The sequence below is a fragment of the Condylura cristata genome, unplaced genomic scaffold (assembly GCF_000260355.1).
Source record: "Condylura cristata isolate star-nosed mole 26May11 unplaced genomic scaffold, ConCri1.0 scaffold00004, whole genome shotgun sequence".
Classification (NCBI taxonomy): domain Eukaryota; kingdom Metazoa; phylum Chordata; class Mammalia; order Eulipotyphla; family Talpidae; genus Condylura; species Condylura cristata.
In genome coordinates, this window is record NW_004567105.1 from 61340902 (window position 1) to 61365696 (window position 24795).

A 24795-nucleotide genomic window follows, 5' to 3' on the forward strand; every position below is an offset into this window, starting at 1 on the left:
GTTCAAGTTTTAATGTTCTTATTCACTAAATTTATTATCCATGTCTGTTTTTATTTCTGGACCTATTTCTATTATGTGATTTTTCTCTTCATTATAGGTCATTTTTTCCTGCTTCTTTGCATAATTGTTAATTTTGAGTTAGAAGCCAGGCATAGTAAACTTTACCTTTGTGGATGCTGAATTTATTGTATCCCTATTGTTAAATTTCTTAATTTCTTTTCATATTTCCATTGTATGGATACACAAGTTAGCCAATCTGATCATCTGTGCATATGTTGAACATTATAATTATTTCCATTTTTTGGTTATAATGAATAAAGCCCTTGTGCGCAAGTGTGCTTTCATTTCTCTTGAGCAGAGTGTGAAGAATGCAACGGCTGGATACTTTTTACGTTCGTGTAGATTGCATTTTTTTAAAGAAATGCCAAACTGTTTTTCAAAGTAGCCCAGTCACTCCATATCTTGGCCAGTCTTTAATTTTAGTCTTCAGTGGGCGTATAGGCGTTCTAATTTGTATTTCCTTAATGAATAATCACATTCAGCATCTTCTCATGGGCTTTTTGGCTATCTTCTTTTGTGAATTATCTGTTCACATTTTTGCTTATCGAAAAAATGGGGTTACTATTTATTTTTGCAATTTATGTTGGTCAGGCGCTATGTCCATTTGCACTCCAGGTTTTACATATTTCAATAGACGACCACACCCGGCAGAAGTTAACAGAACGCGACTTGACCAGCAAAGAATGTTCAGGGCCGCTTAGAAACAGATTGTCACCTCCGTTTCCGGGAGGGACTGCGAAGGCCCGTGAGGTGATTGGCTATAGGAACACTTCCTTAGGAACTTCCGACGTCTGACCCAGCCTGAGCATCGGTAATTGGCTGGGCTGTGTAGCGCGAGGACTGCCGGGAGTTGTAGTTGTTGGGGTTCGGCTGGGACGCCGGAAAGGACCAGTGGTCCTAGCCCGGGAGCGGCGGTTGTGCTTGCGGCCGCTGGCATCATGTCCCGCGTCTCGGTGCCATGCCATGTGAAAGGTACCGTGGCCCTGCAGGTGGGCGACGTACGGACCTCCCAAGGCCGGCCTGGCGTGCTGGTCATCGATGTCACCTTCCCCAGCGTCGCGCCTTTCGAGGTGAGCAAGCCCCGTGGGCGCGACGGGGCTCCTGGGCTCCTGGGCGGGGCTGACCTGTGACTTGGGCGTGTCTCTACGTATTTAATCTTTCACTAAAAGACTGTCATGTGCCACATGCTTGTCCTTGATAATCAGGTAGCAATTTATTCCTTCATTTAATACACAGCTTCCTGCCCCGATTCTAGACCAGGTGCTGGTATAGTTGCGATAGAGATGAGACATCAGTAGTTTCTAGCCACTGACTGGGAATCATTAGACTTGTAGTTAGCCCCAAATCTGCCTCTTGTCCATTTCTGTAGTCCCTGTTGGAGGTTAGGTTCAAGTTATCCTTCATCAGGTCTTCCAAAGGCTCCAGTTTCCAAGCTCAAGTTGCCCTCTACACCAGCTCGCAGAATAACTGGACACTGCAAGAACACTAGAAAGAGAACAAAGTCTGTCTGCTAAGTGTCACTTTCAGGGCCAGGGCCACTCTGTCTGTCCTGCCTGCCATTCATCTTCTTGCACTTTGTCTTGTGATGTGTGCTTTCTCCCAAAGCTGATCCTTGTTTTAAGCTTGGAAACTTATTTAAAGGGCCCAACTCTGGAAATCCTGATTCAGTAGGCCTGGGGTGGAGCTTGTACACATATAGCTTAAAAAATACCTTCCTTGGTTGATTCTGGTAAGTGTCCAGAGATGAAAACTACTATGGGTATACCTATTCACGTGCTGTAGTAGGGGTCTACCAAGCCATCTCATTCTTCAGTATGCCTGTGTAAATTCAGCTTTTACATTTGCTAACTTTCCTGAGCCACTGGGTGAACTCTTCCTCTTTCAAGCCTCATCTGTATATTTTCTGCCTCCAGAGAGTTAGGAGGCATCTTGGACGTGTAGCAAGTTCTGTAGTTGTGTCTTGTTTGTATAATCTACTCATTTAGACTGTGAGCTCTTCTAGGAAAGCAAAAACTTTTCTTGGCTCTGGTGGATGGCTGTTGAAATTATTGTGTTGGTAGAAGAGACCATTTTTAAGGGGAGGAGGAAATGGTGCCTTTGAACCTCTCAGGGCCTGGCCCTGGGCCTGATTTGTCATGGTAGTTGTGTGTGTTCTAGTTGCAGGAGATCATGTTTAAGAATTACTACACAGCCTTTCTGAGCATCCGTGTTCGCCAGCATACCTCGACACAAACACCAGCCAAGTGGGTGACCTGTCTACGGGACTATTGTCTGATGCCTGACCCACACAGTGAGGAGGGAGCCCAGGAGTATGTATCGCTGTTCAAACACCAGGTCAGCTGGGACTCAGCATAGTCAGCGAAACCCAGATGTAGTCTCATAGAAGAGATTGAGCCAGGACACCAGGAGGGAAGAGGAGGGGCAAGAATGGCCTGGTCTCTGGCCCTTTGACAAGTACCTTGGAGGGAATACTGTTCTTTCCTTCTGAAAGACCTGGGGAGGTAGCTTCTTGGCTTGTTGCTGGTTGGAGGCTTCTGGTCAGTGAGCCGGGGCTCACTTGGTCCTTTTGTGTGTGTGTGTGTGTATGTATGTTAGATGCTATGTGACATGGCCAAAGTACTGGAGCTACGCCTGATTCTGAGACAACCATCACCATTGTGGCTGTCTTTCACAGTGGAGGAGCTTCAGATCTACCAACAAGGACCAAAGGTAAGTGACTAGCTCAGAACCATTGATTGGCTCTTTCCCAGTTATGGCTAGGAGAGGCTGGGGTGGGGATGGCAGTGGACTGATAACTATGGTGAGACTCAGAAGGATACCTTTTTGGAGTGAGCTAGATGGGAGTGCTGGAAGCTCATGATAAGAGGTGAGGCCATATCTCTTCTCTTCTGACCTTTAGGGTCATCCACTTCTTTCAGTGCTGGGGCCTTCAGATACCAGGAGATACTCCTTTCCTTGTGTGATTTAGGTGATCTTATTGCCCCTTGGGCTTCTGTGGATTCCTGAGCAGGGTTTTCCCAGTGTTTGAGGCCCTTCTCTCAGCTCTCACGAGCTTGGAATTTGGTCACAGGACTCTTGCACTCTTCCTTTGCCTTTGCTTTGCAGAGCCCCTCCATGACCTTCCCTAAGTGGCTCTCCCACCCGGTACCTTTTGAGCAGCCTGCTCCCCTCTTGGAGGTAAGCCCCTCACCCTGGGTCAGAACTATGTGTAAATAGCTATGGTGTCTAGCAGGACCCTTTCTGCATGGATTGGGTTGGACCCAGGGCCCTTGGTTCACTCTTTGCCAACTTTTTCCTGGATGCCCCATGAGAGTTAAAGCATCTTTGTGTGGGGCTGGGCCCCACCCACTGCACATCATGCCCAAACCTCATGTTTAACAAGTCACCTGCGAATGTTACTGGTCTCAGCTGGAGGGCCCCATAGCCCAACGTGGCCTATCTTGAGCTTTAAGGTCACTGCTGGGGCAAGACCCATGGCCACTGACCCCTCCTTCTGGAGCAGGGTCTCCCAGACCCCAGCAGGGTGTCCTCCGAGGTGCAGCAGATGTGGGCGCTGACAGAGATGATCCACGCCAATCACACCTCCACAAGGATCGGCCGCTTTGATGTGAGTGATTACTTCCTTCCGTTTGGCTTAATTTGTCCTTTGCGGGTCAGATCTGATGCTCTTTTATGTTGCAGGTGGATGGCTGTTACGACTTGAACTTGCTCTCCTACACTTGAGCTGTGGCTCTTAGCCAAGATGTTGGCCTTCCATGCCCACCCAGGACGGGTTTGGGCCACCAGAGGATGAAGTGCTTTCCCTGGGGATTCCAAGTGTTGCCTGCATGCCCATTCTGTCTGGGCCATATCACAGATTCAAGATTCTTGGGGGCTTACTGTTTTACTTCAGCATGAATTCCCAGTGGGAGTACACTTTGACCTCACTGAACTACAGTTCATCTCTTCCTCCTATCCTAAAAACCCTCCAGTCTGCTTACCAAGAATTTTCACGTGTCCTCTGCCCCTCCTACCAACATGCACACCCTGTCTTCTGCTTGTTCCCCTCATCCTAAGTGCAGCGGGCTGGGTGACCGGTTAGCACCTGCTTGGTCTACCTACCATTGGGAGGCTGCAGTAGCCATGCCACTCTGGGAGTTTGGAAGCTTGAAAGAGAAAAGAAACCTCATTTCTTCCTTCTTTCCCTTCATGTGATACCCACACAAAATTCCTATCTAAACTTCTGCTGCATGTGTAGGGATCAAAGCTAGGGATTTGGGTGACAGAATCCTGAACTGGCTTCCCAGATGACTTTTCAGATAGCCCACTTGTTGGCAGTTGCCTCTGGCAAGACTGAGGCCAGAGACCTGTCTGTCATATGACACAGCCCAAAGCACATACTGTCCTTTCTCCTAATTGCCTGCTTCTAAGAGTCATGCTTAGAGCGAAGAGGGATGAACTTTTGGGGGTGGGGGAGGGGAGGCTGAGGGGGTCCAGATGAAGGGTCTCATTGGTATCTTTTAAAAGACTGAGTTTCTCTACAACCTCACACCAGCCACTGAATAAGGCAGATTATTCTTTCTTACAAGAAAATCCTGCTTCTCTCAGGGTTTTGCTGGCTTTGTTCCTAGGAGCTATTATGAAGCAGTACTGTAACATGTATTGGACCCGGACAATTGCACATTGTGTGACTGAACACACAAGGCCTGGAGGAAGGGCAGCTACCTTTTGGGCACCCTTTTCTGTCACCAATGAGTATCACTGCCTGCCTCTGCCTGGTCATTTACTTAGCCTCATTCAGCTTTTGCAGAGGGAATAATGACTAGTCCAGTGCTCAGGGAGCAGGGGCCCTCAGTGTGCGAGCGGGAGGTCCCTGGGATGGCAGGGACTGGACTTCATTCAGCTGTGTCCTCAGCATAGGGCCCAGTGTGCAGCAAGATCAATAAATACTTGTGGAATGCATGATTGTGCTGGCTGCCTGTGTCTGCCCAGTGGGAGAGCTGGAGACCCTCACAAGAGCCCAGGTTCCTGTGGTGCGATGCTGCCAGGCTGGCTCCTCCCTCCAGTGGAATCTCCCTTCTCCCCCTCCCTCCATTTGACTTTATACTCCACTTGTCCTGAAAGGGTGATTCAGGCCTTTCAGCCCTTTGCAGAACTTTGATCCTTTGGAGGCTGGGCAGTCAGCTGCGGGAGGTCTAGCCCCCAGCTTATTCAGAGCCATCTAACTGGCTGCTCAATCTGCCTTGATCTGCTAGAAGTGCCTGGGGCTGTTTTCCCTTTTCCCTGCACCTAGGAGACTTGCCACTCGGTACTCAAGCCCTGCCTGCCCTTGGGGTTGTCTGCCCTTGGGGCTGCCCACCCCCTCTTCTGATCCCCACCCCTCACCCGAGAGAGACGTGTCCAAGCAGGGTCCGGACTACATCTCCCAGCGTGCCTGGCAGAGTTGTGGCCTCTGTGTGCCGGCTGCACCAGTTGCGGGCAACAATGCAGCAGGCTGTGAGCATGGTGGCCCGTCTGGGCTTACCTCTGCAGGCGCTTCCCGGGACCCTGACCCGTCCGTTCAGTTGCTCACAGGTGGGATAGAGGGTGCTGGGGCATGGTGCCAATCACGGGGTGGGGGAGAGGAAGGGGTTGGGGCCTGGGCCCTGGTGGCACTGAGCCTGGCCGCCTGCAGGATGTGCTCCGCCGGACAGCTCTCTATGACTTCCACCTGGCCCATGGCGGGAAGATGGTGGCGTTCGCAGGCTGGAGTCTGCCTGTGCAGTACCGGGACAGCCACGTTGACTCGCACCTGCATACACGCCGGCATTGCTCGCTCTTTGACGTGTCTCACATGCTGCAGGTGAGCCAGGGCTTTCTCCCTGTTCACAGCTGTGCAAACCTTGAATTTGTTTCTTGGGAACTGGATTCCAAGGACAGCCCTCAGGACAGTTGGAGGTCTCAGGTCACAGACTGTGCTCCCAGGAGATTAATTTAGAGTCTCATGAGCATCCTCTCTAACCTCTCCTGCTGCTTCCACTTAGTGGCGAGCTTAAATATCCTGGATTTTCCAGGACCACCATCCAGTCTCATCTGCTGTCCTAGGTTTGGAAAAGGGGGCACTTCAGGAAGGTGCTGGTCCCTTTAAGTTCTCTAACCCCCTCAGTATGCCCCCTCCTGTGTAGGTGCCTGTGGCGGAGTCACAAGGTGGGGCTTCCGCCACCTGCAGAACCAAAGGACTGCTTAAATATTTTAGTGGGTTAAATTATGCACGGAGGATGCCACCTTGCCCAGTGGTCTTCCAGATTGCTGGAAGCTTCTGATCTCTTTCTTAGACCAAGATACTTGGTTGTGATCGAGTGAAGCTGATGGAGAGTCTAGTGGTTGGAGATATTGCAGAGCTAAGGCCAAACCAGGTGGGTCTCTTTACTTTTATTTCTTCTCAGTGGGTGTTCTTAGTCATAAGCCAGCAAGCTGTCTGAATCCCTACCTTGGGTTTGGGCACAAAGGTGGATCACATTTTCTGTGTTTACAGTCTCCAGGAATAGGGTCCCAGAAACCTGTCCAGACACCCAGCCATCCTTCAAGCTACTAGTCAGGTGGAGGTTAAGGTGAGGCGGCTAGCTTCCTATCCTCACAATAGGCTTCTTGGAGGCCAGAACCTAGGTTTATGTCCTGTTCTGTGACCTTCCAGGCTGCCTAATTCATTGGCATTTGAAAGTGAAGCCCCCAAACCACTTCCTTGTCACTATGATCTTGTTAGGAGTACATTCTCAGGCTCTGCCCCAGATCTGTTGAATTAGAACCTTCATTTTAACAGGGTTCCCTAGGTAACTGCTGAGGCCGGCTGCACAATATTTTGGGGCCATTGCTGTGGAGCACATGGGGTCATCAAGCCGAACTTTGGAGTTTCTATCATGGGCCTCACGGCAGGTCTGGGTGGGATGAAGCAGCATGTCATGTATTAAATGTGAGCTGGGACTTTCAGAAAAGACTACAGAGGCCCCACCAGATTACAGAGTGGGTAAAGGTGAAAACTTTGTCAGTGCCTAAGAATCTAAGACCCTGGGACTGGACTCAGCCTTGCACCTTACATGCCTGCAGCTCTGTCATTAAGGTTCATTAGTTTGTGGTGGCTGAGTGAGTACAAGAGTGTTTCTGGCTCACACTGGGCCTTGGCCTCCTGGACCTGGGGGCAAAGATGTTCCATTTTGGTACCAGGGAACACTGTCGCTGTTTACCAGTGAGGCTGGAGGCATCTTAGATGACTTGATTGTGACCAACACTTCTGAAGGGTACCTGTATGTGGTGTCCAATGCTGGCTGCCGGGACAAGGACTTGGCACTTATGCAGGTACAGTCCCTCTGTGTTATGCGTACTCTGTTTTCTGTGTCAAAGAGCAGTATCCTGGTATGGACAAGGAGCTCAGATAATGATTCTCTGAGTGAGTAGTCGGTCAGAGCAGGTCCATGAAGCATATCAAGTTTAGATGGGCGGAATGGGGGAGGTGGGCGGTAAAGCTGACCTTGACCTCTAAGCAAGGGCGGAGTGCTGAAGCCTGATGTGAGAGTTGACAGGCCTGGGCTTGGGTCATCCCTATCATTTAGTATTTATATGACTCTAAGATGGGAAATAGCTTAATCGGCCCAGCTCTGTAGTACCTGGCACATGGGAGGTGCTTAGTAAGTGGTTCCAGAAGCCAATGTGGTGTTTCTGCCTTTTCTTTCAGGACAAGGTCAGAGAGCTTCAGAACAAGGGCAGTGATGTGGGCCTGGAAGTGATAGATAATGCCCTGCTGGCTCTGCAAGGTGAGTGGGTCAGAGTTGGGTCGGAGCTGATCTTTGCCTTTCTGGTTTCCTCAACTGCCTAGCACAGAGGCTGCATCAAGAGGAAGGGGTGGATGGTGTGATGTTTCTGCCATAATTTTTAACTTTGGTATTGTGTCCTCTTTCCTCCTGCGACAAAGCTCTATGGACTGAGGGCCAGAGTGTCTTCTCCCACTTGCAGACTTGTTCAGGACTTATTCTAGTCCCTGAGGGAGGGATGTGGTTCAGCTTTGAGGGGCACTGTGTCCTGGACACTTGGTCACTGGTTCCCCGTGCTCAGGCCCCACAGCAGCCCAAGTTCTACAGGCTGGTGTAGTGGACGACTTGAGGAAATTGACCTTCATGACCAGCGCTGTGATGGAGGTTTTTGGCGTGTCTGGCTGTCGTGTGACCCGCTGTGGCTACACAGGAGAGGATGGCGTGGAGGTGTGTTAAGAAGTGGGTGCAGGGTAGAGTGGGCACTGGACATGGGGGCAACTACCCACACCTGCACTCTGGTGTCCCATGCAGATCTCGGTGCCGGCAGCAGGTGCAGTCCATTTGGCAACAGCGCTGCTGGAAAATCCAGAGGTGAAGCTGGCAGGGCTGGCTGCCCGGGACAGCTTGCGCCTAGAGGCAGGCCTCTGCCTGTATGGCAGTGACATTGATGAACACACCACGCCAGTAGAAGGCAGCCTCAGTTGGACTTTGGGTGAGCTGGGCTAGCACTCAGGAATGGGATACTCAAGGTTGGAGGGGTCCTTCATGAGACCAGCCAGCCTCTAGTTGCTGCTAAGGTTGGTCAGCCTGGAGCAAGTGACTCAGACTCCTTGAGCCTCATTCCCTGAAGCTTCCATAGAGGCTCTGCTCATTAAAAGCTAAGGACCCTCAGCAAACTGAGGGGGAAGTGTGGCCTCCAAGATGAGGGGCCAGGAGATGGGTAGGTGGCAGACTGAATTGCAAGGGAAGTTTGGGGTACAGAGGAGCTGAGTGAAGGTCAGTGCTGGCTCGATGTCACTTTATAACTAAGACTTCCTCTATGGGCCACTATGGACTGTGGCTTAAATCTGGTGTTTTATGCTCCAGGGAAACGCCGCCGAGCTGCTAAGGACTTCCCAGGAGCCACAGTCATTGTCCCCCAGCTGAAGGGCAAGGTGCTGCGGAGGCGTGTGGGGTTAATGTGTGAGGGGGCTCCTGTGCGGGCACACAGCTCCATCCTGAATACGGAGGGTACTGTGATTGGTAGGTGGACCAGGGAAGTTGGACAGCCCTTGTTCCTTCCTCAGGAGGGTGGGGGCACTGGGCTGGCAGGGTGGTACTGATGAATGACTTCTGTCTGCACAGGTACTGTGACCAGTGGCTGCCCATCACCCTGCCTGAAGAAGAATGTGGCAATGGGGTATGTGCCCTCTGAGTACAGTCGTCCAGGTACTCAGCTGCTGGTGGAGGTGCGGCGGAAGCAGCAGGTGGCTACAGTCAGCAAGATGCCCTTTGTGCCCACAAACTACTACACCCTCAAGTGAGGAGCCTAACAGCATAGCCTTCCCCTCCAGGGGCCTTGCCTAGGAGAACATTCTGTGAAGGTTTAGTCAGGAAGCTGAGGCAGAACACACCTGGGTAGGTGGTGGCTAGGGTAGAGGCTGATTCTGGTTATGTTTCAGGATGACTCCATCAGCCATACTACTCCAGCTTCAGAACCCAGTTCTGGGCAGTGGGCCAGCTCACCAAATGTCCTGTTTGAGCCTGGGCTCCCACCAGCCTCACCAGCGTTACCTGCTGGAGGGCTATAAGAAGCACCACTACTGGCAACTCTTTTACTCTGCCAATTGCTGGCTGTGGAGCAAAGGCTCATCTCTGGGGAAAAATAATGCCTCCCCAACCTACCTCACCATGGTTTCTCACAATGCAAAGGGCTACTACCTGAGCAGTACTGGCCACCTCTTCCATTCTGCTGCCTCTCCCTGGGCAGGAATGATTCCTGACTACAGAGGATTGGTCCCTTGGACTGCTATGTCTATTATGTCTATGTGTAAACTCTGGGATTGCTGAGGGGGTACAGACTCTTCCACATTCCAAGTTGGTCCAGCCTGTTGCTCAGTAGCAGACAATGCCAGGCCCACCACCTGTTCTGAGCCCCCAGGATTGTTATAGGGCAGGCTGGACCTCTTTCTGGACTTGTGTTACCCTGGGCCATTCCTAAACCCTACTGATTCCTTAAGTACATTAAATGAGCTTCCTTCTTGCCATACTCTCTAGCCTCATCATTTTTTGTCCACAGGGTTCCTTGAGTGCCAATTTCCTGGCCTCTGAGACCTTAGAGGAATTAAGTCTTTTAAGAACTAGTGGGGATATTGCCCTTTATGGCACTTACCACCCTTCTAGGGAACTGGCATCACCTCTTCACCTTTGCAGGTCACTGCATTCTAGGTTTCCTGGGGGGACAGTAGCCCCCAGGTTGTCCTCTCGTTTTCCCTGTGCATACACATCCTTAAGTTGTCTGAATAACCACACAACTGGTGCACTTCCATGTTTAATAAACCATACCCTCAGTTTTGCATGGGATAAAATGTAAAGCCCTAATTCTGCGTGGTGTTTATCAGTGGGTGGGTCTGGGGCTACAAAAACCATCATCCTGCCAACCTGAAGATATAACAGGTACATATACATTAATTCAGTGTTAAGTCTTACTTCCAGTAGGTCTCTACTACAAAGACAGTGTAGGCAAAGTCTGCCAGGTGGAATTGGGACATCGAACAGAGGATGCAGGCAGTGCAATACTGAGGTAGCTGGTGGCCCAGGAGAAGCAGGCAGAAGTACCACCATAAGGAGAGGAGGCAGGTCCAGGCCACACTGCTTAAAGGAACTGATGTTTGCCACCCATACCTTTGGATGTTTCCCTGGCCCACTGTGGAAATGGCAGACTGGCCTGTCCTGTGGCTGTTCCCTGTTAAGGGTTCCTGGGGATTGAGATGGTTCTAGTGGCGAGGAGCTTTTGGGCTCTTAGGATGAGCCTGTGGTTCAGGTCAAGACAGAAGTGATGCTACAGGGCAGGGGCCTGTAGGATGGATATAAACCCACAACTCATGGGCTCAAACAGAGGTCCTTGCTGGGGCTCAGCCTCTTTCAGGCACCCAGCTTCCCTTCAGGAAGCACTGAGAGGAATATCAGTATGATGATGGTGGAAGACAATTTCTACAACCTGGTTTATATCTGGAGAACTTTTGATGGGTCATGAAGGTGGGTGCTTGTTTTTCCTTGCCTTATACTTGAATGGCAAGCTAAGCAGCCAGAGTATAAGGTCATTTTCCTATCTTTCAGTTGATAAAGTGAAACCAAAGAAATCTGGGATTGGTCCTAGGTTTTGGCACCATAAAACAAAATAAGAAGGAAATTCATACTCAGGGGAGAACAGACTATTCCTTACAAACTCCAGAGCTGGTCAATTTCAAGGCTTCCTCTCAGAGGGACAAATCTATATGGGACCACATCTCAGGAGAAGAGGGGAAAAAGGCAAGACAGAAAATGGACTACTGGCCTTCCCAACCCAGGGACTTTGTCATTGACTCATGAGAGAGAAGGTGCATGCCTTCTTAAGACATTCAGAAAGGTTAGAGGCAGACTCTACTTGTCCAATACCTGGAGCTGCGGGAGGCAGCCAAGAGCAGTGCAGGTAAATTCCTATAAGCACTGAGGTACTCCTTGCCCCCCAAACTGACACCCCTGTAGTCGTCTCTGGGGTCTGGGCAACAGCAGGACCCAGTGTAGGAGCCAGAAGACCCGGTGATTTCCCCGGAGACCCCTCTGCTGCCTTTCCTTATTCTCTGTGGGTTTTGAGAGGTTCGTTTGCTGCTGTTTCCCTAAAAGTGATGAGAAGAGAAAGGGGTTATTTCGTTGCCTACACACCAGTCCCTGAAAGGATTCTCATTAGCCTTATCTTGGGGGAGTGAGCTGGGCTAAGTAAAGCCACACTATAATCTAGACCTCTTTGCTGAGCTCCCACAGCAAGCAGTGGGCAACCCCCTCTTCTTTTATAGTGACTTATAATGGTGTTCTCATACTGAATATAAACTTCAGCAGTGGCAGACTGGCGCACCTGCTAATTGCCCTCATACCCTCTGTTGGGCTCCTCTGTCTACTTGCTACAGATCAGGTAGCTATAAAAACAAATTAGATACAGACTTGCTGAATTCTTTAATAGCTTCCTGAGACTTGGGATAGGGCTTTGTGGGTCCTCCATGCTTTCATGTTTGAGCTCCAGCATCAGAGCCTTGTCTGTGTTTCTATTATGTCACCCTTGTTTTTGCCTCTGGAGCTTGTTTTACCCATTCTCTGTCTGGTACACTTTGCCAACCCTTGGCCTTTGCCCTCAACAAGACTGTCACGGGAGAAACCTCTAACTGCACTTGGATCTGCACCGCTGCCTTCCCTTTTTAAGTGTCTAGCAACCCCTGGTTGCTTAGGAGTTAAGTCTCAGTGCTATCTGTGCTATCACTGCTATGACCTAAGTTCTGTCCCTAGCCAGGGAGTTAACCCACATGTGGTGTAGAGCTGTCTCACCTGCTGCTTCCCTTAGCAATGTATTTTAGAAAGTCTGCCTCTTTTGCTCCACACTCCATCTCTGGTCAATCTTCTCACCGCCTCCCCCCCCCCCCCCAAACCTCTGGGCTATATCCTTGTTTTCTATGCTGAATAAATGTCTGGGTCCCCTTGCGAACAAAGATTTAATTTGCTGCTATTTTCAGGATTTAGGATGGCCTAGAGCTAAATGAAGGCCCTAGTAGTTTGCTTTAAAGGTGAGGTGGACCCAAATGATGCTAGTCAGTGCACTAAGGATAGTCTCCTGCCTTTCCAGCTGAGGGACTTGCAGTGGAGGGAATCCATTTCATCTTGGCAAACTTGCTGCTTCATCTCTCTGAAACTGATCATTATCACCCACTACAAGGCTGTGGAACAGTGCACTATTTGAAGACCTTGGATCTTGCTGCAAAAGCCTATACTAGTGGACTTTTACTCTGAAAAATTCCCTACCTGGTCACTGCCTGTTAACTATGGGGTTGGGATAGGAACAGATTTACTCACCAGGAAGGGAAATGCGTGGAGCCATCAGGTGTGGATCCATTCTGGCCGCCCAGACCTGGGGGCAGGAACATATCCTGAGCAGCAGCAGACTAGGGGTGGGGATCTGAGCAGGCATTAGCCTGGGTCAGGTTAGAGGTTATAGGTATTGTTTGGTGGAGTCTGGTGGGAGCCCTAAGAGTATAGTGTTGTCTGGTGGGGGTTAAAAGAAAGCTATATGATGGGTGAATTGGTGGGGCTTCTGGAGTGAAATGGTATGTTGGCATGGGGTCAGAGTATAGCATTAAGTTCTGATGAGGATCTTAGGGGACAAGTGGTAGTCTAAGGGGGCATTGGGAAGCCCAGTGGTACAGTCTGGTGGAGGTGGGGGCGACAGGTTCACGGAGATTGGTGGGGTGCCTCACCTGGGCGGTGATACAGCCCGGTCACCGTGCTCCCGTAGAACCCCCACGCCAGCTGGATGCCCAGGAGACTTAACACCAACCACAGCAGCAGCAGCTTGAAGAGGGTCACACGCATGTCCTGTGCCTCCCACTCCCGCAGGAACTCGCTGCCCAGAGCACCCAGTGCTCCCAGCGCCGTGGCGGGTAGAGCCTGCAAGGACTGCCCAGCCCAAGGCTCCGCCATGACAGGCCCGCGCCCCACCCGAGGGGTTGTCAGCGTAGTTTCCACAGCGCAGGCGTCCTGTCTTCCGGGGCCAGGTCCGTTAGTGCGCACGCGTACCCAGGCAATAAACGCCCACCTAGCCTGCGCGAAGAGTTGGCAGTTTGGGGAGGAGTGTTGAAACTGCGCACGCGCACCAACCCCACCCTACCTACTTAAAGGATGAGTGACTCGTGGAGTATAAAATAGCAACCAGGCCTTTTATAGTCCTGGATTTCCCGTGATGCCTCACGCGGCTGTAATGATTGGTTAAGCGCTTCGCTTTTAGGGTGTGGACGCACTCTGGAGCAATCCGGGCTGAGCTGTAAGAGCGCGCGCGCGCGGGGACGCGACCGCGGCCGGCTCGAGCCCGCAGGGCACACGGGTGCGCGCACGTCGCTCCCCGCCCTCCCGCTGCCGCCCGCCCTCGCCCTCGCTCCCCGCCCGCCGCCCGCCGTCCTCCGTCGGTTCTCTCGTTTAGTCCACTGCCGCCTCTTCAGCCACCCGCCCCAGTCTTCGAGCTTGCGACTCGCGGACAGGCGTCCTCGGCTCGGAGAGGCCGGACTCGAAGTCGTCGCCTGAGGTAAGCGAGAACGATCCTTCCTGGCGCCGCGGCGCCCGGGGCCCGCCCGCTCGGCACTCTTCCGGCCACCCGGCCGCGGCCCCGCTGTGGCCGCGCCCCACCTGCTGCTCTGGGCTGTTACCCCTGGACTCTGGACCCTGACCGTGACTCCGGCTCGAGTGCTGGCGCCCTGAAGCCGCGGCCCCGCCCGGACAGTCCCCGGAAGCGCGCCCGCGGCCTCCGGCGCCCCTTCCCCCGCCCGGCCAGGCCTGTTGGAGTCCAAGCCTCCCGCCCGCGGTTCCCGGCGCTTCCTCTCGCTCGGCGGGGCCGGGCAGGGCGGGGGCTCGGAGCCGGGCCCCTGCGAAGCGCGCGTGGCTGTCGGAGTTGAAATGGGAGAGAAACTCTTTACAACTCCATTTTGCCTTTTACATTTAATATGAAATGTGAATCACCGTTTTATACAGGGTGAAGTCCAGTTATGCCTCGGTAGCTTTTCTTTTTTTAATAGTGTTGGAGATTGTGTAAGTAAAAAGTAGTGTTGAAATTTTAGGATTAGGATGCTTCGGTATGGGAAAGAACGGATTTGATCATTTGGAAAGGATTTTTCATGATTTGAACCATGTTGCATCAAAATAGAGTACTTGCAGTTTTGCATAGTGAAGTTATTATTTTGTTTAGGAATCACCAAAGCATCTATTCAAAATTAGTGATTCAAATCAATTACAAGTGGTCTTTCACTGAGTAACACTTTGCATTAAGTTAATTTGGTCAAAAACTATAGCTAGTAGTTTATGGTGGAAAATTGACATCTTTTTTACTTTAGAGTTGGTTTTAATTGTGGCTTTTAATAGTTGAATTTAACATTTTTACTCTTTTTGGTGACTTGCTTCTTTATTTCTAATAAAGTCTTTTTAAGTAAATGTTTCTTGCAGGTGTGTAATCAGATTATATTCTTCCTTGCCAAATCTGAAGAGGAAAAAGTACAAACTATTCTTTGAAGTGTTGTATGGTGAAAGAATTTTTCAGCCACTTAGTGTCACACACCCAAATGTATGATGTGTTTGTACCATGTTCACGATAGTCACCTTCGATGTGGTTAAATTGGTACAGATACTGTTCTGAGCATTTGGCACAAGTAACACTGGGCTGAAAATAACAAGGCTAGTTCTTAATTGTAAAGGATAACTTATTGAAGTGTTTTCTTTTGATAAACTGCCTTGATAGTACTAAATGCTTTTGTAGGGCACTGATGGCTCTTGGGGTCTTACCAGATAATACATATAAAATGGTACTTGGTTTGAGTCAAAGTCTAAGATTTACCACCTGTTCTCATAAAAATCTGTATTGGAAGGAAGAAGAGAATAGGAATTCAACTTTATTTTATTTACATTTTATTTATTTTTTAATAGTATTTACTTCCAAGTGGCTTTTTTTTTTTTAAAAGATTTATTATTTATTCATACAGAACTGGGGTACTGGCAAGAGGTACAGAACTGGGGTACTGGCAAGAGGTACAGGGGTACTGGCAAGAGGACAGGCTTCACCAGAGACAGGGCAGCAGAACAGGCAGATAGATGAAGTACATTGCTGAGGGGAGCAGTGGGCAGGTCAGGAGAGGTCTGCCATGCCATCTGGGTCACCTGGGGAGGTGGGGGAGGGCGGAGAGGGGATCCAACTGGGACTAAAGAGGCTGCAGCCAGCTTGCAGTGCTATGTCCTTACCCTAACTGGATGACCCAACAGCAGTTGATGTAGATAAGTGATTACACGGTTGCTGCCTGGCATCCCCCTGGCTTTAGGTATTGGGGTCTTCTTGAGATACTAACATCTGTCTTTCCGAGTGTGACTCCCTGCTTCAAAATCAACATAATTAGGTTAAACTAATATGTTATCAGTCTGCTGTGGTTTTTTTTGACTATTGATTTTGAGGTGGGCTGGGGAGAAACTGGTTATGTCAAGTAAATAGTTACTTATGTTTGTGTGCTTGGTGGTGATTTTGTTGGAGTATTTTCACAGTCCTGATTTCCTTTTTTTTGTCTGTCAGTTAATTTCTTTTAAAAGTATATACTGGTCATGTGGGGGTGTAAGTTTTTAAGAGGGTGAAAACTGGTAGATCTTCAGGTGTTTCCTGTCCATGGGGTGGAGTCCAAGCAGTGACTGGAGGAGGTGAGTTGCTACTTTGCGACTTCTTCATTGTCCTTGATGACAGATTTATGTAAACTCAAAAGAAGGGCTGAACTGATTTGGACTTGATGTGCTTCCATAGGTTATGACTTGGGTTTGATTACAGCTACTAGTGATAAAGATAATCACTAGATTTGAAAATTAACCATGTATTTGTAGTTTTAAAAAGTCCCTGTTTCCTTTTCTATTACCACTTAGTTTTATCCCTTTATGCACCTGGCCAGTGCATCTCAGTTTGCCTGCACCTACACATTAACGTAACTAAATTTTAAATTTGTTGATGCTCTGCTCTCCAGAGACATGTTCCCTGTTAAGTATTTGTGAGAAAACTAAATTATAATTTTCCAAGATGCTTTATAAAGTATTTAATCATTGTAAAGTTCCTATTTCAAGTGTTTCTGTTTCAAGTGACTCATTTTTAATCTGTGGTGCTGTAGTATTAAGTGAAGGCCTTATATACTCATAATTATGGTAGTCATGTGACTGAGAATCAGATAGACATTAAAGCTGCTCATTCTGGGTGTTGGTCTGAGTTTATTGGTACTTCCTCTAGATGACTCTGAATACATTTTTATACCTAATAATCACCAAAATGGGAGATAAACTCTGTTAAATTACAGCCAATTTGTACCAATTTGAGCCTGATTTTTTTTGTTTGAAGAGGCTGGATAAATGTTTTGATTATATTTACGATAGTATCTTAGTATGTATATTGTTTAAAGATTTATTTATTTATGCATACGGAACTGGGGTATAGGCCAGAGGTGCAGGGGTAAGAGAGAGTGGGGAGCAGAACAGTGCTTTGCTGAGGGGAGCAACAGTGAGGCAGGAAAGGTCTGCTGTGCAGTGTGGGTCATCTCCCTAGCCAGGGATCGAACTCCCGTTTGAAGTGGCTGCTGCTAGATTTGCAGTGCTGTGCTTTGGCCCCTTGTGCCACAAGGGAGGACTCAATAGTATCTTTATATTCATGTAAAAGGAAAAGGACCGAGCATAAGCAGCCAATAAAGTAAGTGTGAAGTAGAATGATGGTGAAAATGGTAGCTAAAATGAAATTAGAGTTTTTATAGAAATTAGCTCACATAGGGACTTTAGGAAGTTCTTTCAACTTGTTCTGGGGTAGAAATCTTAAGCAGGAGAATGATGTGATCTGATACTAAACAACTGGAATTGCTTATGGAAAGTAGGAATAGATGTCTTTTCTGATTTTTAAGTAGTAAACTAATACTGGTAATTTCTGGCAAAAATATTAGAAGGATTTCCTAATATTAATAAGTAAAATAAAGTTGAAGTCACTGGGTCAAGAAAATTAATATTAGATTATTAAGCAATAAGTATTAACCAAATTAATAAGATATTAATTTCTTTGACTTAATGACTTCAGCTTGTTTTATTTTGAAGCCATTGATTTTACCCTGTAATTTCTATGTAATACCAATGTTAAATGTAATTTAATAAAGCAAGACATAAAAATGTTCATAGTATAGTGGTAGGGATATGGATGTTCACTGTATGTTTGAAATTCTTTATAATGTTAGACAATTCATATAGGATTAATCTAATTTTGATTTTTGCTTTTATTTTTATTTACTTTTTTTAAAAAAAATATTTATTTATGCACACAAGAACTGATGTACAGGCCAAAAATGTGGGGGTGAGAGGATTCACTAGAGACAAGAGTGGGGAACAGAACAGGCAGACTGACGAAGTACACTGCTGAGGGGAGTAGTAGACAAAACAGGAGAGGTCTGCTGCGCCATGTGGGTCACCTCCCTGGCCCCGGATCGAACTTGTGCTGCAGTGGCTGAGAATAGCTTCATTGTGCTGTGCTTTAACCTGTTGTGCCACCAAGGAGGGCCCTCTGTGTCTTAATTCATAAATTACTTCATGGAATTTTGTTAGGTCCATTTATAGCCTGTGTTTTTTTTTCTCCTTAAAAATTGAGGAGACATAATTGCTGATTTTTTTTTTTTAACTTTTTAGTGCCTTTCATCTGAAAATTCAAGGAATCTTGTAGAATTTTTGCCATACACACCGTGGGTCTTGCAGCACATTTGTAAGGTATGTAAACCTTCATTCCCCTTGCCCCATGAAAGATTACTATTATATATGTTACATATTAATGTAAGTTCTAGAGAAATGTGGATTTATTATTACTAATGGTTTCTTTCTCCAATGATCCTGAGATCTTTCGTATTCCATATATTAAAAAAAATTATTTATTTATGCATACAAGAACTGGGGTACAGGCCAGAAGTGCAAGGGGTGAGAGGATTTACCAGAGACAGAATGGGGAGCAGAACAGGTACATTGACTGAAATAAACTGCTGAGGGGAATAGCGGGCATGACAGGAGAGATCTGCTGTGCCCTGTGGGTTAGGTTCTTAGCCGGCTAGGGGATCAAACTCGCACTGCTGAGGACAGCTTCATAATGCTGCAACTTAACCCCCAGTGCCACCAGGAGGCCTTATTCTATATCTTATCTCTGGTCTTATTTTTCTCTCTCCACAAGATTGTCCTCTAACTTCCTTTTTCTCTTTTCTAAGTAATATTTCTTCCTTAGATGAAGATACAGTTCCTGTCTTCTCAGTTATTTTTTTTTTAAAGATTTGTTTATTTATTCATACAGAACTGGGGTACAGGCCAGATTTGTGGAGAGGATTCACCAGGAACAGCGGGAGCAGAACAGGCAGATTGACGAAGTACACTGCTGAGGGGAGCAGTGGGCGGGTCAGGAGAGGTCTGCCGCTCCATGTGGATCTCCTCCGGGGCAGGCGGGGATCGAACTCATGTGGAATTGACTTAAGCTTCTTAGTGCAGTGCTTTAACCCGCTGCACCACCAGGGAGGGCCTCAGTTAATTTTTTTTAAAGATTTTATTTATTTGCGCATATGGAATGAGGTACGGGCCAAGGTTCAGGGACAGTGAGAGGATTCACCAGAGACACAGTGGGGAGCAGAACAGCCAGGTCAGTGAAGTACACTGCTGAGGGGAGCAGCCGGTGGGTCAGGAGAGGTCTGCTGCGCCATGTTGGTCACCTCCAGGGCCGGGGATCTAACTTGCACTGAAGTAGACACCATTAGCTTCTCAGTGCTGTGCTCCAACCCGCTGCATCATCAGGGAGGGCCTCCTCTCAGTTAATTTTTAAAGATGTCAACACACCATATCATAATTTTCCTACTCATGAACCATTCTCATTTCATTCTATTTTTCATCTTTTAAGTTGTCAAGTTTTTTTAATATGCATGCCTTTATTAATGCAGCACTACCCACAAAAGCCAAATTATAGAAAACACCAATAACAAAATATAAAGAAGGTGTGGTATTAGTATAAAATGGATTACTACTATATATATATGAACTCTTGCCATTCATGACAGCATGGGTAGAAATGGAGAGGACTGTGTTAAGTGAAATAAGTTAGTAATAGAAAGACAATACCAGATAGTGTCTGTTTATGTGAATTTTAGAGAAGTAAGACAAATGGTCAGATACAAGTAATCCAAAAACAAGTTCTAGAAGTCTGGCTGTAAATTTGAGATTATTAGAGAAGAAGAAGGAATATACAGAGCAATAAGTAGTCGAGTTTTTAATTGAGTAGTTTGGTTATCTTACTGCCCTTGCTGTGGATTTATCTAATTATCATAAAATAAGCCATCTAGAGAATGAGGGTCAAAGATGGGGCTCCCTCTTACTAGAAAGTCATCAGTGATAGTGGCTTGTAGGGAACAGCGTTAACTGCAGGTGTAATGGCCTATCCAGGGGCTGTTAGTTTAAACTGATTACAAATATGGGGAATAGGAGTATCTTAATTTGATGGAAAATATCTTAGTCTGGTACCATTTTGACCCCTTTTTCTTAGTCTCCTTTGTTCTTTCTATATATGGAGAAGTAAGCTGTTCAAGGATGAATATTTCTCGTGAGATGAGCTACCTAGCAGTAAAGGAGTATGATGGTAGTAGTTTTGGTTGACTTGGTTCTCCTTCTGTTAAGAGAAATAGCCAATCTAGCTGTAGTGTCATTATTTATTCAACAAATGGTTACTGAGTAGCTGTTAGACACAGAATAAAATAAAGGTCCCTGCCCTTAGGGAGTTTTGTTTGTTTGGTAATATTTTTATTCCTAAAAACATAGCATTTGATTTGGAACTGAAAAGTCCTAACTTTGAATCATTCCATATACTTTTTTCAATATTAGGTTTTAGTGATCACAGCATTGTTAATAATTCTGGGTTTTTATTCTACTATGGAAGACTGATAAACAAGTAAGGAATAAGAACAGCAAAATGGCTTGATTGGCTGGAGCTAGAAAGTAAGCAAGAGGAATGGAAGAAATATTAGTAGGAGCCAGATCTTAGAGGAAATGGGAATTTGGACTTCAATTATAGTGCATTGGGATGCTGTTGAAGGGTTTTTATAATAGAATGATATGATTTGACTTACTTATGTTTTTGGCTGCTTTGTGGAGAACGATTCTCAGGTAGCAGAATTGGGATGAGCAGTGAGATCTGGTGGATATTCTTTAAATCTACTGACAGATGACAGTGGCTTGAATAAGAACAGGAACAATGGAGGTGGTGGTATTTATATTATAAAAGAGTGCTGACAGTCTTTGGTGATAAATTGGAAAATGTGATTTCTTGAAAACCCTGATCCATGATAAGAGATTAGCCCAGTGCAACTACTGGGCATAGAAAGATAATAGTCTTGTTCTACTGGGCGTGATACTTTTGCTGCTCCGCGAGGCTTGAAATGGCTCCTTTAAATACTTCTGAGTAATGCATTAAGCTGGTTTGATTGATGGTTTCCCTTCCAAGAGGGTAGACTATTTCATAGTTGTTATTTTTCAAGTATTTACAAAAAAAAGCATTAAAAAAAAAGAGAGAGAGTAACACTTCCCTAGTGGTGCAGGGATTAAAGTCTCGGCCCTGTCTAGCTGTCATCAGCCACTATGGCATGACTTTGCTCCATGGCCAAGGAACTAACCCACATGATGCAGCAGACCTCTTCTGTCTCACCTACCTCACCTGCTGCTTCTCTTAGTGTATTTCAGTAGATCTGCATTCTGTCTCTGGTGAATCCTCTTACTCCTCTCACCTCACTCCCCACGTATCATTTCTTGTATGCATAAATAAATTAAAAAAATTTTTTAAGCAAGGTTAAATTTTTGCTCTATAGGTTTGCTTAAGTCAGAAATGCTGATTATTACATCATTCCATACAAAGACTGTCTATCATTGAAGAAAACTCACCTTTTGTCAGGTTATTTTATTTCTCTAACCCTTAGAACCTAGGTCTGTAAAATGAAGATAACAATCCATTTCATAGGAGTTTTTAGGTGAAATAGTCTATAAACACAGGGTTTAGTGCATATTAAATTTTTATCTTAGTGAAATACTTGTAATTCTGTTAGATTCTTCAAGGACATTTTTCTTTTGGTATGTCAGTGCATTGTATTATATAGTTTCTGTTGAGTTTGAGAGTGGTAATTAAGCATTATTTTGGTGGGAAGCTTACAGCTTAGTGCCACCTGACTAAATGGAAACATGTTCATCTTTTTCATCTTTTATTTTATTTGTTTAATTGTAGGATGTAGTATGTTGGAGGAGCTTATGTCCTAGCATTTCACCAACATTTTGTAAATGCTATTTGACCTAAATAATAACTTGATAACATGAGCCAACTTAATTCATAAATCGTCTAGATTTATTCTTGGGTTGTAGTTGTGATTACCTTTGACTCTGGGATCATTTAATTCCACTCTAAGCATCAGTAAATAGTAGCAGCAACTACTTCTCTCCAACAAGTGGACAGAAAAGTGAAGAAGTAGAGATTTTTTCCTATCACTTGCTGCCACCACCTTCTGTAATTAAAGGGTTCTTGAACAATGTCTAATCCATGCCAACTTGCAAACATACGCCTATGATAAACTCTGGCTGAAGAAATTTTAGTAATGAAATCAGAAGCATTTATCATGCGCACTTCATTTATCTTTCAAACTTAAGAAATTGCGCTTTCCATTAACTAAGTTTTCAGTTTTCCTAGCCCTGGATTCTGATCATTGTCTCAAGACATAGTCCCTAAAGCTGGGAAAATGTTTGAACCACTTTGTCAGTTTAATAGTGGATTGTCAGTTTAATAGTGGATCTTAAAAAAAGTAGTCCCCCCCATAAAATTTTTTGTTTTTTTGTGTGGCAAGAAAGAGGACTAAAGAACACTAAAACAGATAGAATTTCATTGTTTAAACATGAATGGAGCTGGATGGGATCATGCTTAGTGAAATAAGCCAGAAAGAGAAATACTGGATGGTTTCACTCATAGCAGGAGTGTAAGGGATCAGAGAACGAAAGGAAGGGGGAAAAAAAGCAATTGTAATAAAGTAAAAACAAAAATCAGTGAACAACTATAAACCAGAGACAGTGGTGGAGAAGGGAATAGGATCAAAACTGGGGCAGGAAATGAGCACAGGACTGTGGTGATGGCATATGGATGAATTAGTGGTAGGAAGTCCACAGGGATTACAACTGAGATGAAAAAAGTACACAATGAAGAATGATGTAAAAAAAAAAATATATATATATATAATTTCATTATTTAAAAAATTGTTTTGACTTTAAGCACATCTTGAAAATTCTTTAATCATATGTACTTTGTTATTTTTACCTTGTTCAATTTTGGTGGCTGTGTGCATTTGTATCTGTATGGTGTAGATGAGTTCCCTGGTATGTCTTCCATAGACCACAGGGCAAATGTCATGTTACTTTTCTGGTTTACTTTAACATGACCCTATTGTTTGTCCTATGGACTTTGCAAGGCTAAAAAGTACATTCAGGGTGAATATTTCATGTTACCTTGCAATAAAAATTTTTTGCCATGAGATAATTTTATTGATAGGTGATTTTGTTGGAAATTCTGTGTTCAGAGTCCTTTGTGAGAAAGTTCTTTGCTGCATGAAGTCTCTACTTTCCAGTTTTTTAGAGGGAGTGCTTTATCTTTTGAAGGTCTTAAATTCAGACAATTTAACAAATTCTTAAAAGAAAGGAGTAAAAAGAATTATCTTCCTAAGAGCATGGGCCCTGTTGTGTGGTTGGGAGTAAGTTAACATTAGACCTGATAGTTGGTAGCTTATGATTGGACAGTATTGTAATCCCTTTATAACTCAGTTTTCTCCTCCATAGAGTGGGTATTACTGGATTACTATGAGGGTTCCGTGACAAAGAAGCTTATAGCCTCAGTATCAATCATGTAACCCTTCAGTTTTCACTATTTAAGTTAAAGTTTGTATTATCTAATAATGACATCTAATTTGGAAGAGATACATTTTTGGAGGGATGTATAGTTTTAAGAATCTACTCTCAGGGTAACGGAAGAGGGCTCACTACTGGGTCTCTGACATTTAGGAATAGTGGTTCTAAAACTTAATTATTCCCAAGCAGGGGATCCAATTCTCAAACTTGTTATTTTGACAGGTATTTTGCTTTTTCAAAATTGTGTTTATTGAGGTTTATTTTGTATACAGTAGCATGTACCCATTTAACATCTGGCAGTTTGAATTTTGGTAAATTATATATACACTATGTAATTGCCACCTATTTCCTTGGAAGGCTTAAAGGCTTTTTTTAACTAGCTTTTTTTTTTTTAAGATTTATTTTATTTATGCATATTTATTTAAAAGCTGGGGTGGAGGCCAGAGGTGGGGGTACGCCAAGAGAATTCACCAGAGAGAATCCTCTGGTGGGAGCAGAACAGGTGAATCTACTGAAATACAATGCTGAGGGGAGCAATGGGCAAGAGAGCAGAGGCCTGCTGCAACACGTATGTTGGCTCCCTGGCTGCATATTGAACTCAGTGCAGTGGTTGGCAATAGATAGCTTGATAGCACTGTCTTTAATAAACCCTGTGCCATCAGGGAGGCCCTCCCCATTAGTCATTTTTAAAACTATGATTTATTTTATCTGCATGGAAATTCGTTATATTTTAAAATATAAATGTTATATACTCAGTTGAATTATTTCTACCTGTGTTTTGACTAGAGAATTGTTTTGTGCAAGCCTAGTGCACAGTAAATTATCTGGCTAATAAATGTCTGTGTAATGAATTCATTATGACCTAGTAGCACTGTCTCTCAAGCATGCTTGGTGACTCCTTATTTGCCAAAAATTAGTTGAATATTGTGCAAAGAGGCACATTTACTGTGAATCCAAGGAAGTAATTAAGTATTGTAAAATGTGTGGTTCCTAAATAACTTATCGAAATTATTTATGTAATTTAGATTGTGGAACTAAATTATTTATGTAATTTAGATTGTGGAACTCAAATTGCTGTCAGCTCTTCAGTTTAGCTTAAACTTGCATGATCCCCAACCCCCAACTCACATAATTTAAAGGCTCTTTGTTTTAACTTTCCAAGTTAAATAGCAGCGGATATTTCTCTGAAATAGCAATAGGATTATCAGTCATGGACAAATCAGACTTGAGGGTGTTAGAAAAAGCTTTTTTTTTTTTTTTTTTTTTT

The 24795-nt window shown here is 45.6% G+C and overlaps 4 protein-coding genes across 6 annotated transcripts in view; 3 read left to right on the plus strand and 1 right to left on the minus strand.

The window, feature by feature from the left end:
• Window positions 1-929: 929 nt before the first annotated feature.
• NICN1 (nicolin 1) lies at window positions 930-5002 on the plus strand. Its single transcript, XM_004676163.2, has 6 exons — window positions 930-1130; window positions 2218-2394; window positions 2656-2769; window positions 3166-3237; window positions 3563-3667; window positions 3742-5002. Exons 1-6 carry the CDS (start codon window positions 999-1001, stop codon window positions 3781-3783), a joined length of 642 nt encoding a protein of 213 aa, XP_004676220.1. The 5' UTR covers window positions 930-998; the 3' UTR covers window positions 3784-5002.
• Window positions 5003-5115: 113 nt separating this feature from the next.
• AMT (aminomethyltransferase) lies at window positions 5116-11198 on the plus strand. The gene is made up of 9 exons (XM_004676165.2): window positions 5116-5613; window positions 5714-5881; window positions 6354-6434; window positions 7240-7371; window positions 7748-7826; window positions 8125-8270; window positions 8355-8535; window positions 8910-9065; window positions 9168-11198. Exons 1-9 carry the CDS (start codon window positions 5524-5526, stop codon window positions 9344-9346), a joined length of 1212 nt encoding a protein of 403 aa, XP_004676222.1. The 5' UTR covers window positions 5116-5523; the 3' UTR covers window positions 9347-11198.
• On the minus strand, window positions 10331-13721 carry TCTA (T-cell leukemia translocation altered). The gene is made up of 3 exons (XM_004676168.2): window positions 13304-13721; window positions 12903-12957; window positions 10331-11680 (listed from the first exon to the last, which is right to left on the minus strand). The coding sequence occupies exons 1-3, from the start codon at window positions 13524-13526 to the stop codon at window positions 11638-11640; spliced, it is 321 nt and encodes a 106-aa protein (XP_004676225.1). The 5' UTR covers window positions 13527-13721; the 3' UTR covers window positions 10331-11637.
• Window positions 13722-13857: 136 nt separating this feature from the next.
• The window catches only part of RHOA (ras homolog family member A), a 46241-nt gene continuing 35303 nt past the window's right edge, over window positions 13858-24795 (plus strand). For 2 of the 3 annotated variants that reach the window (XM_012720531.1, XM_012720530.1), the window contains exons 1-2: window positions 13938-14124; window positions 18267-18344. The gene's annotated coding sequence lies outside the window, so the exon portion shown is untranslated. Of the gene's footprint in view, window positions 14125-18266; window positions 18345-24795 lie in introns of all 3 variants that reach the window. The other variant, XM_004676170.1, reaches the window with a different exon arrangement.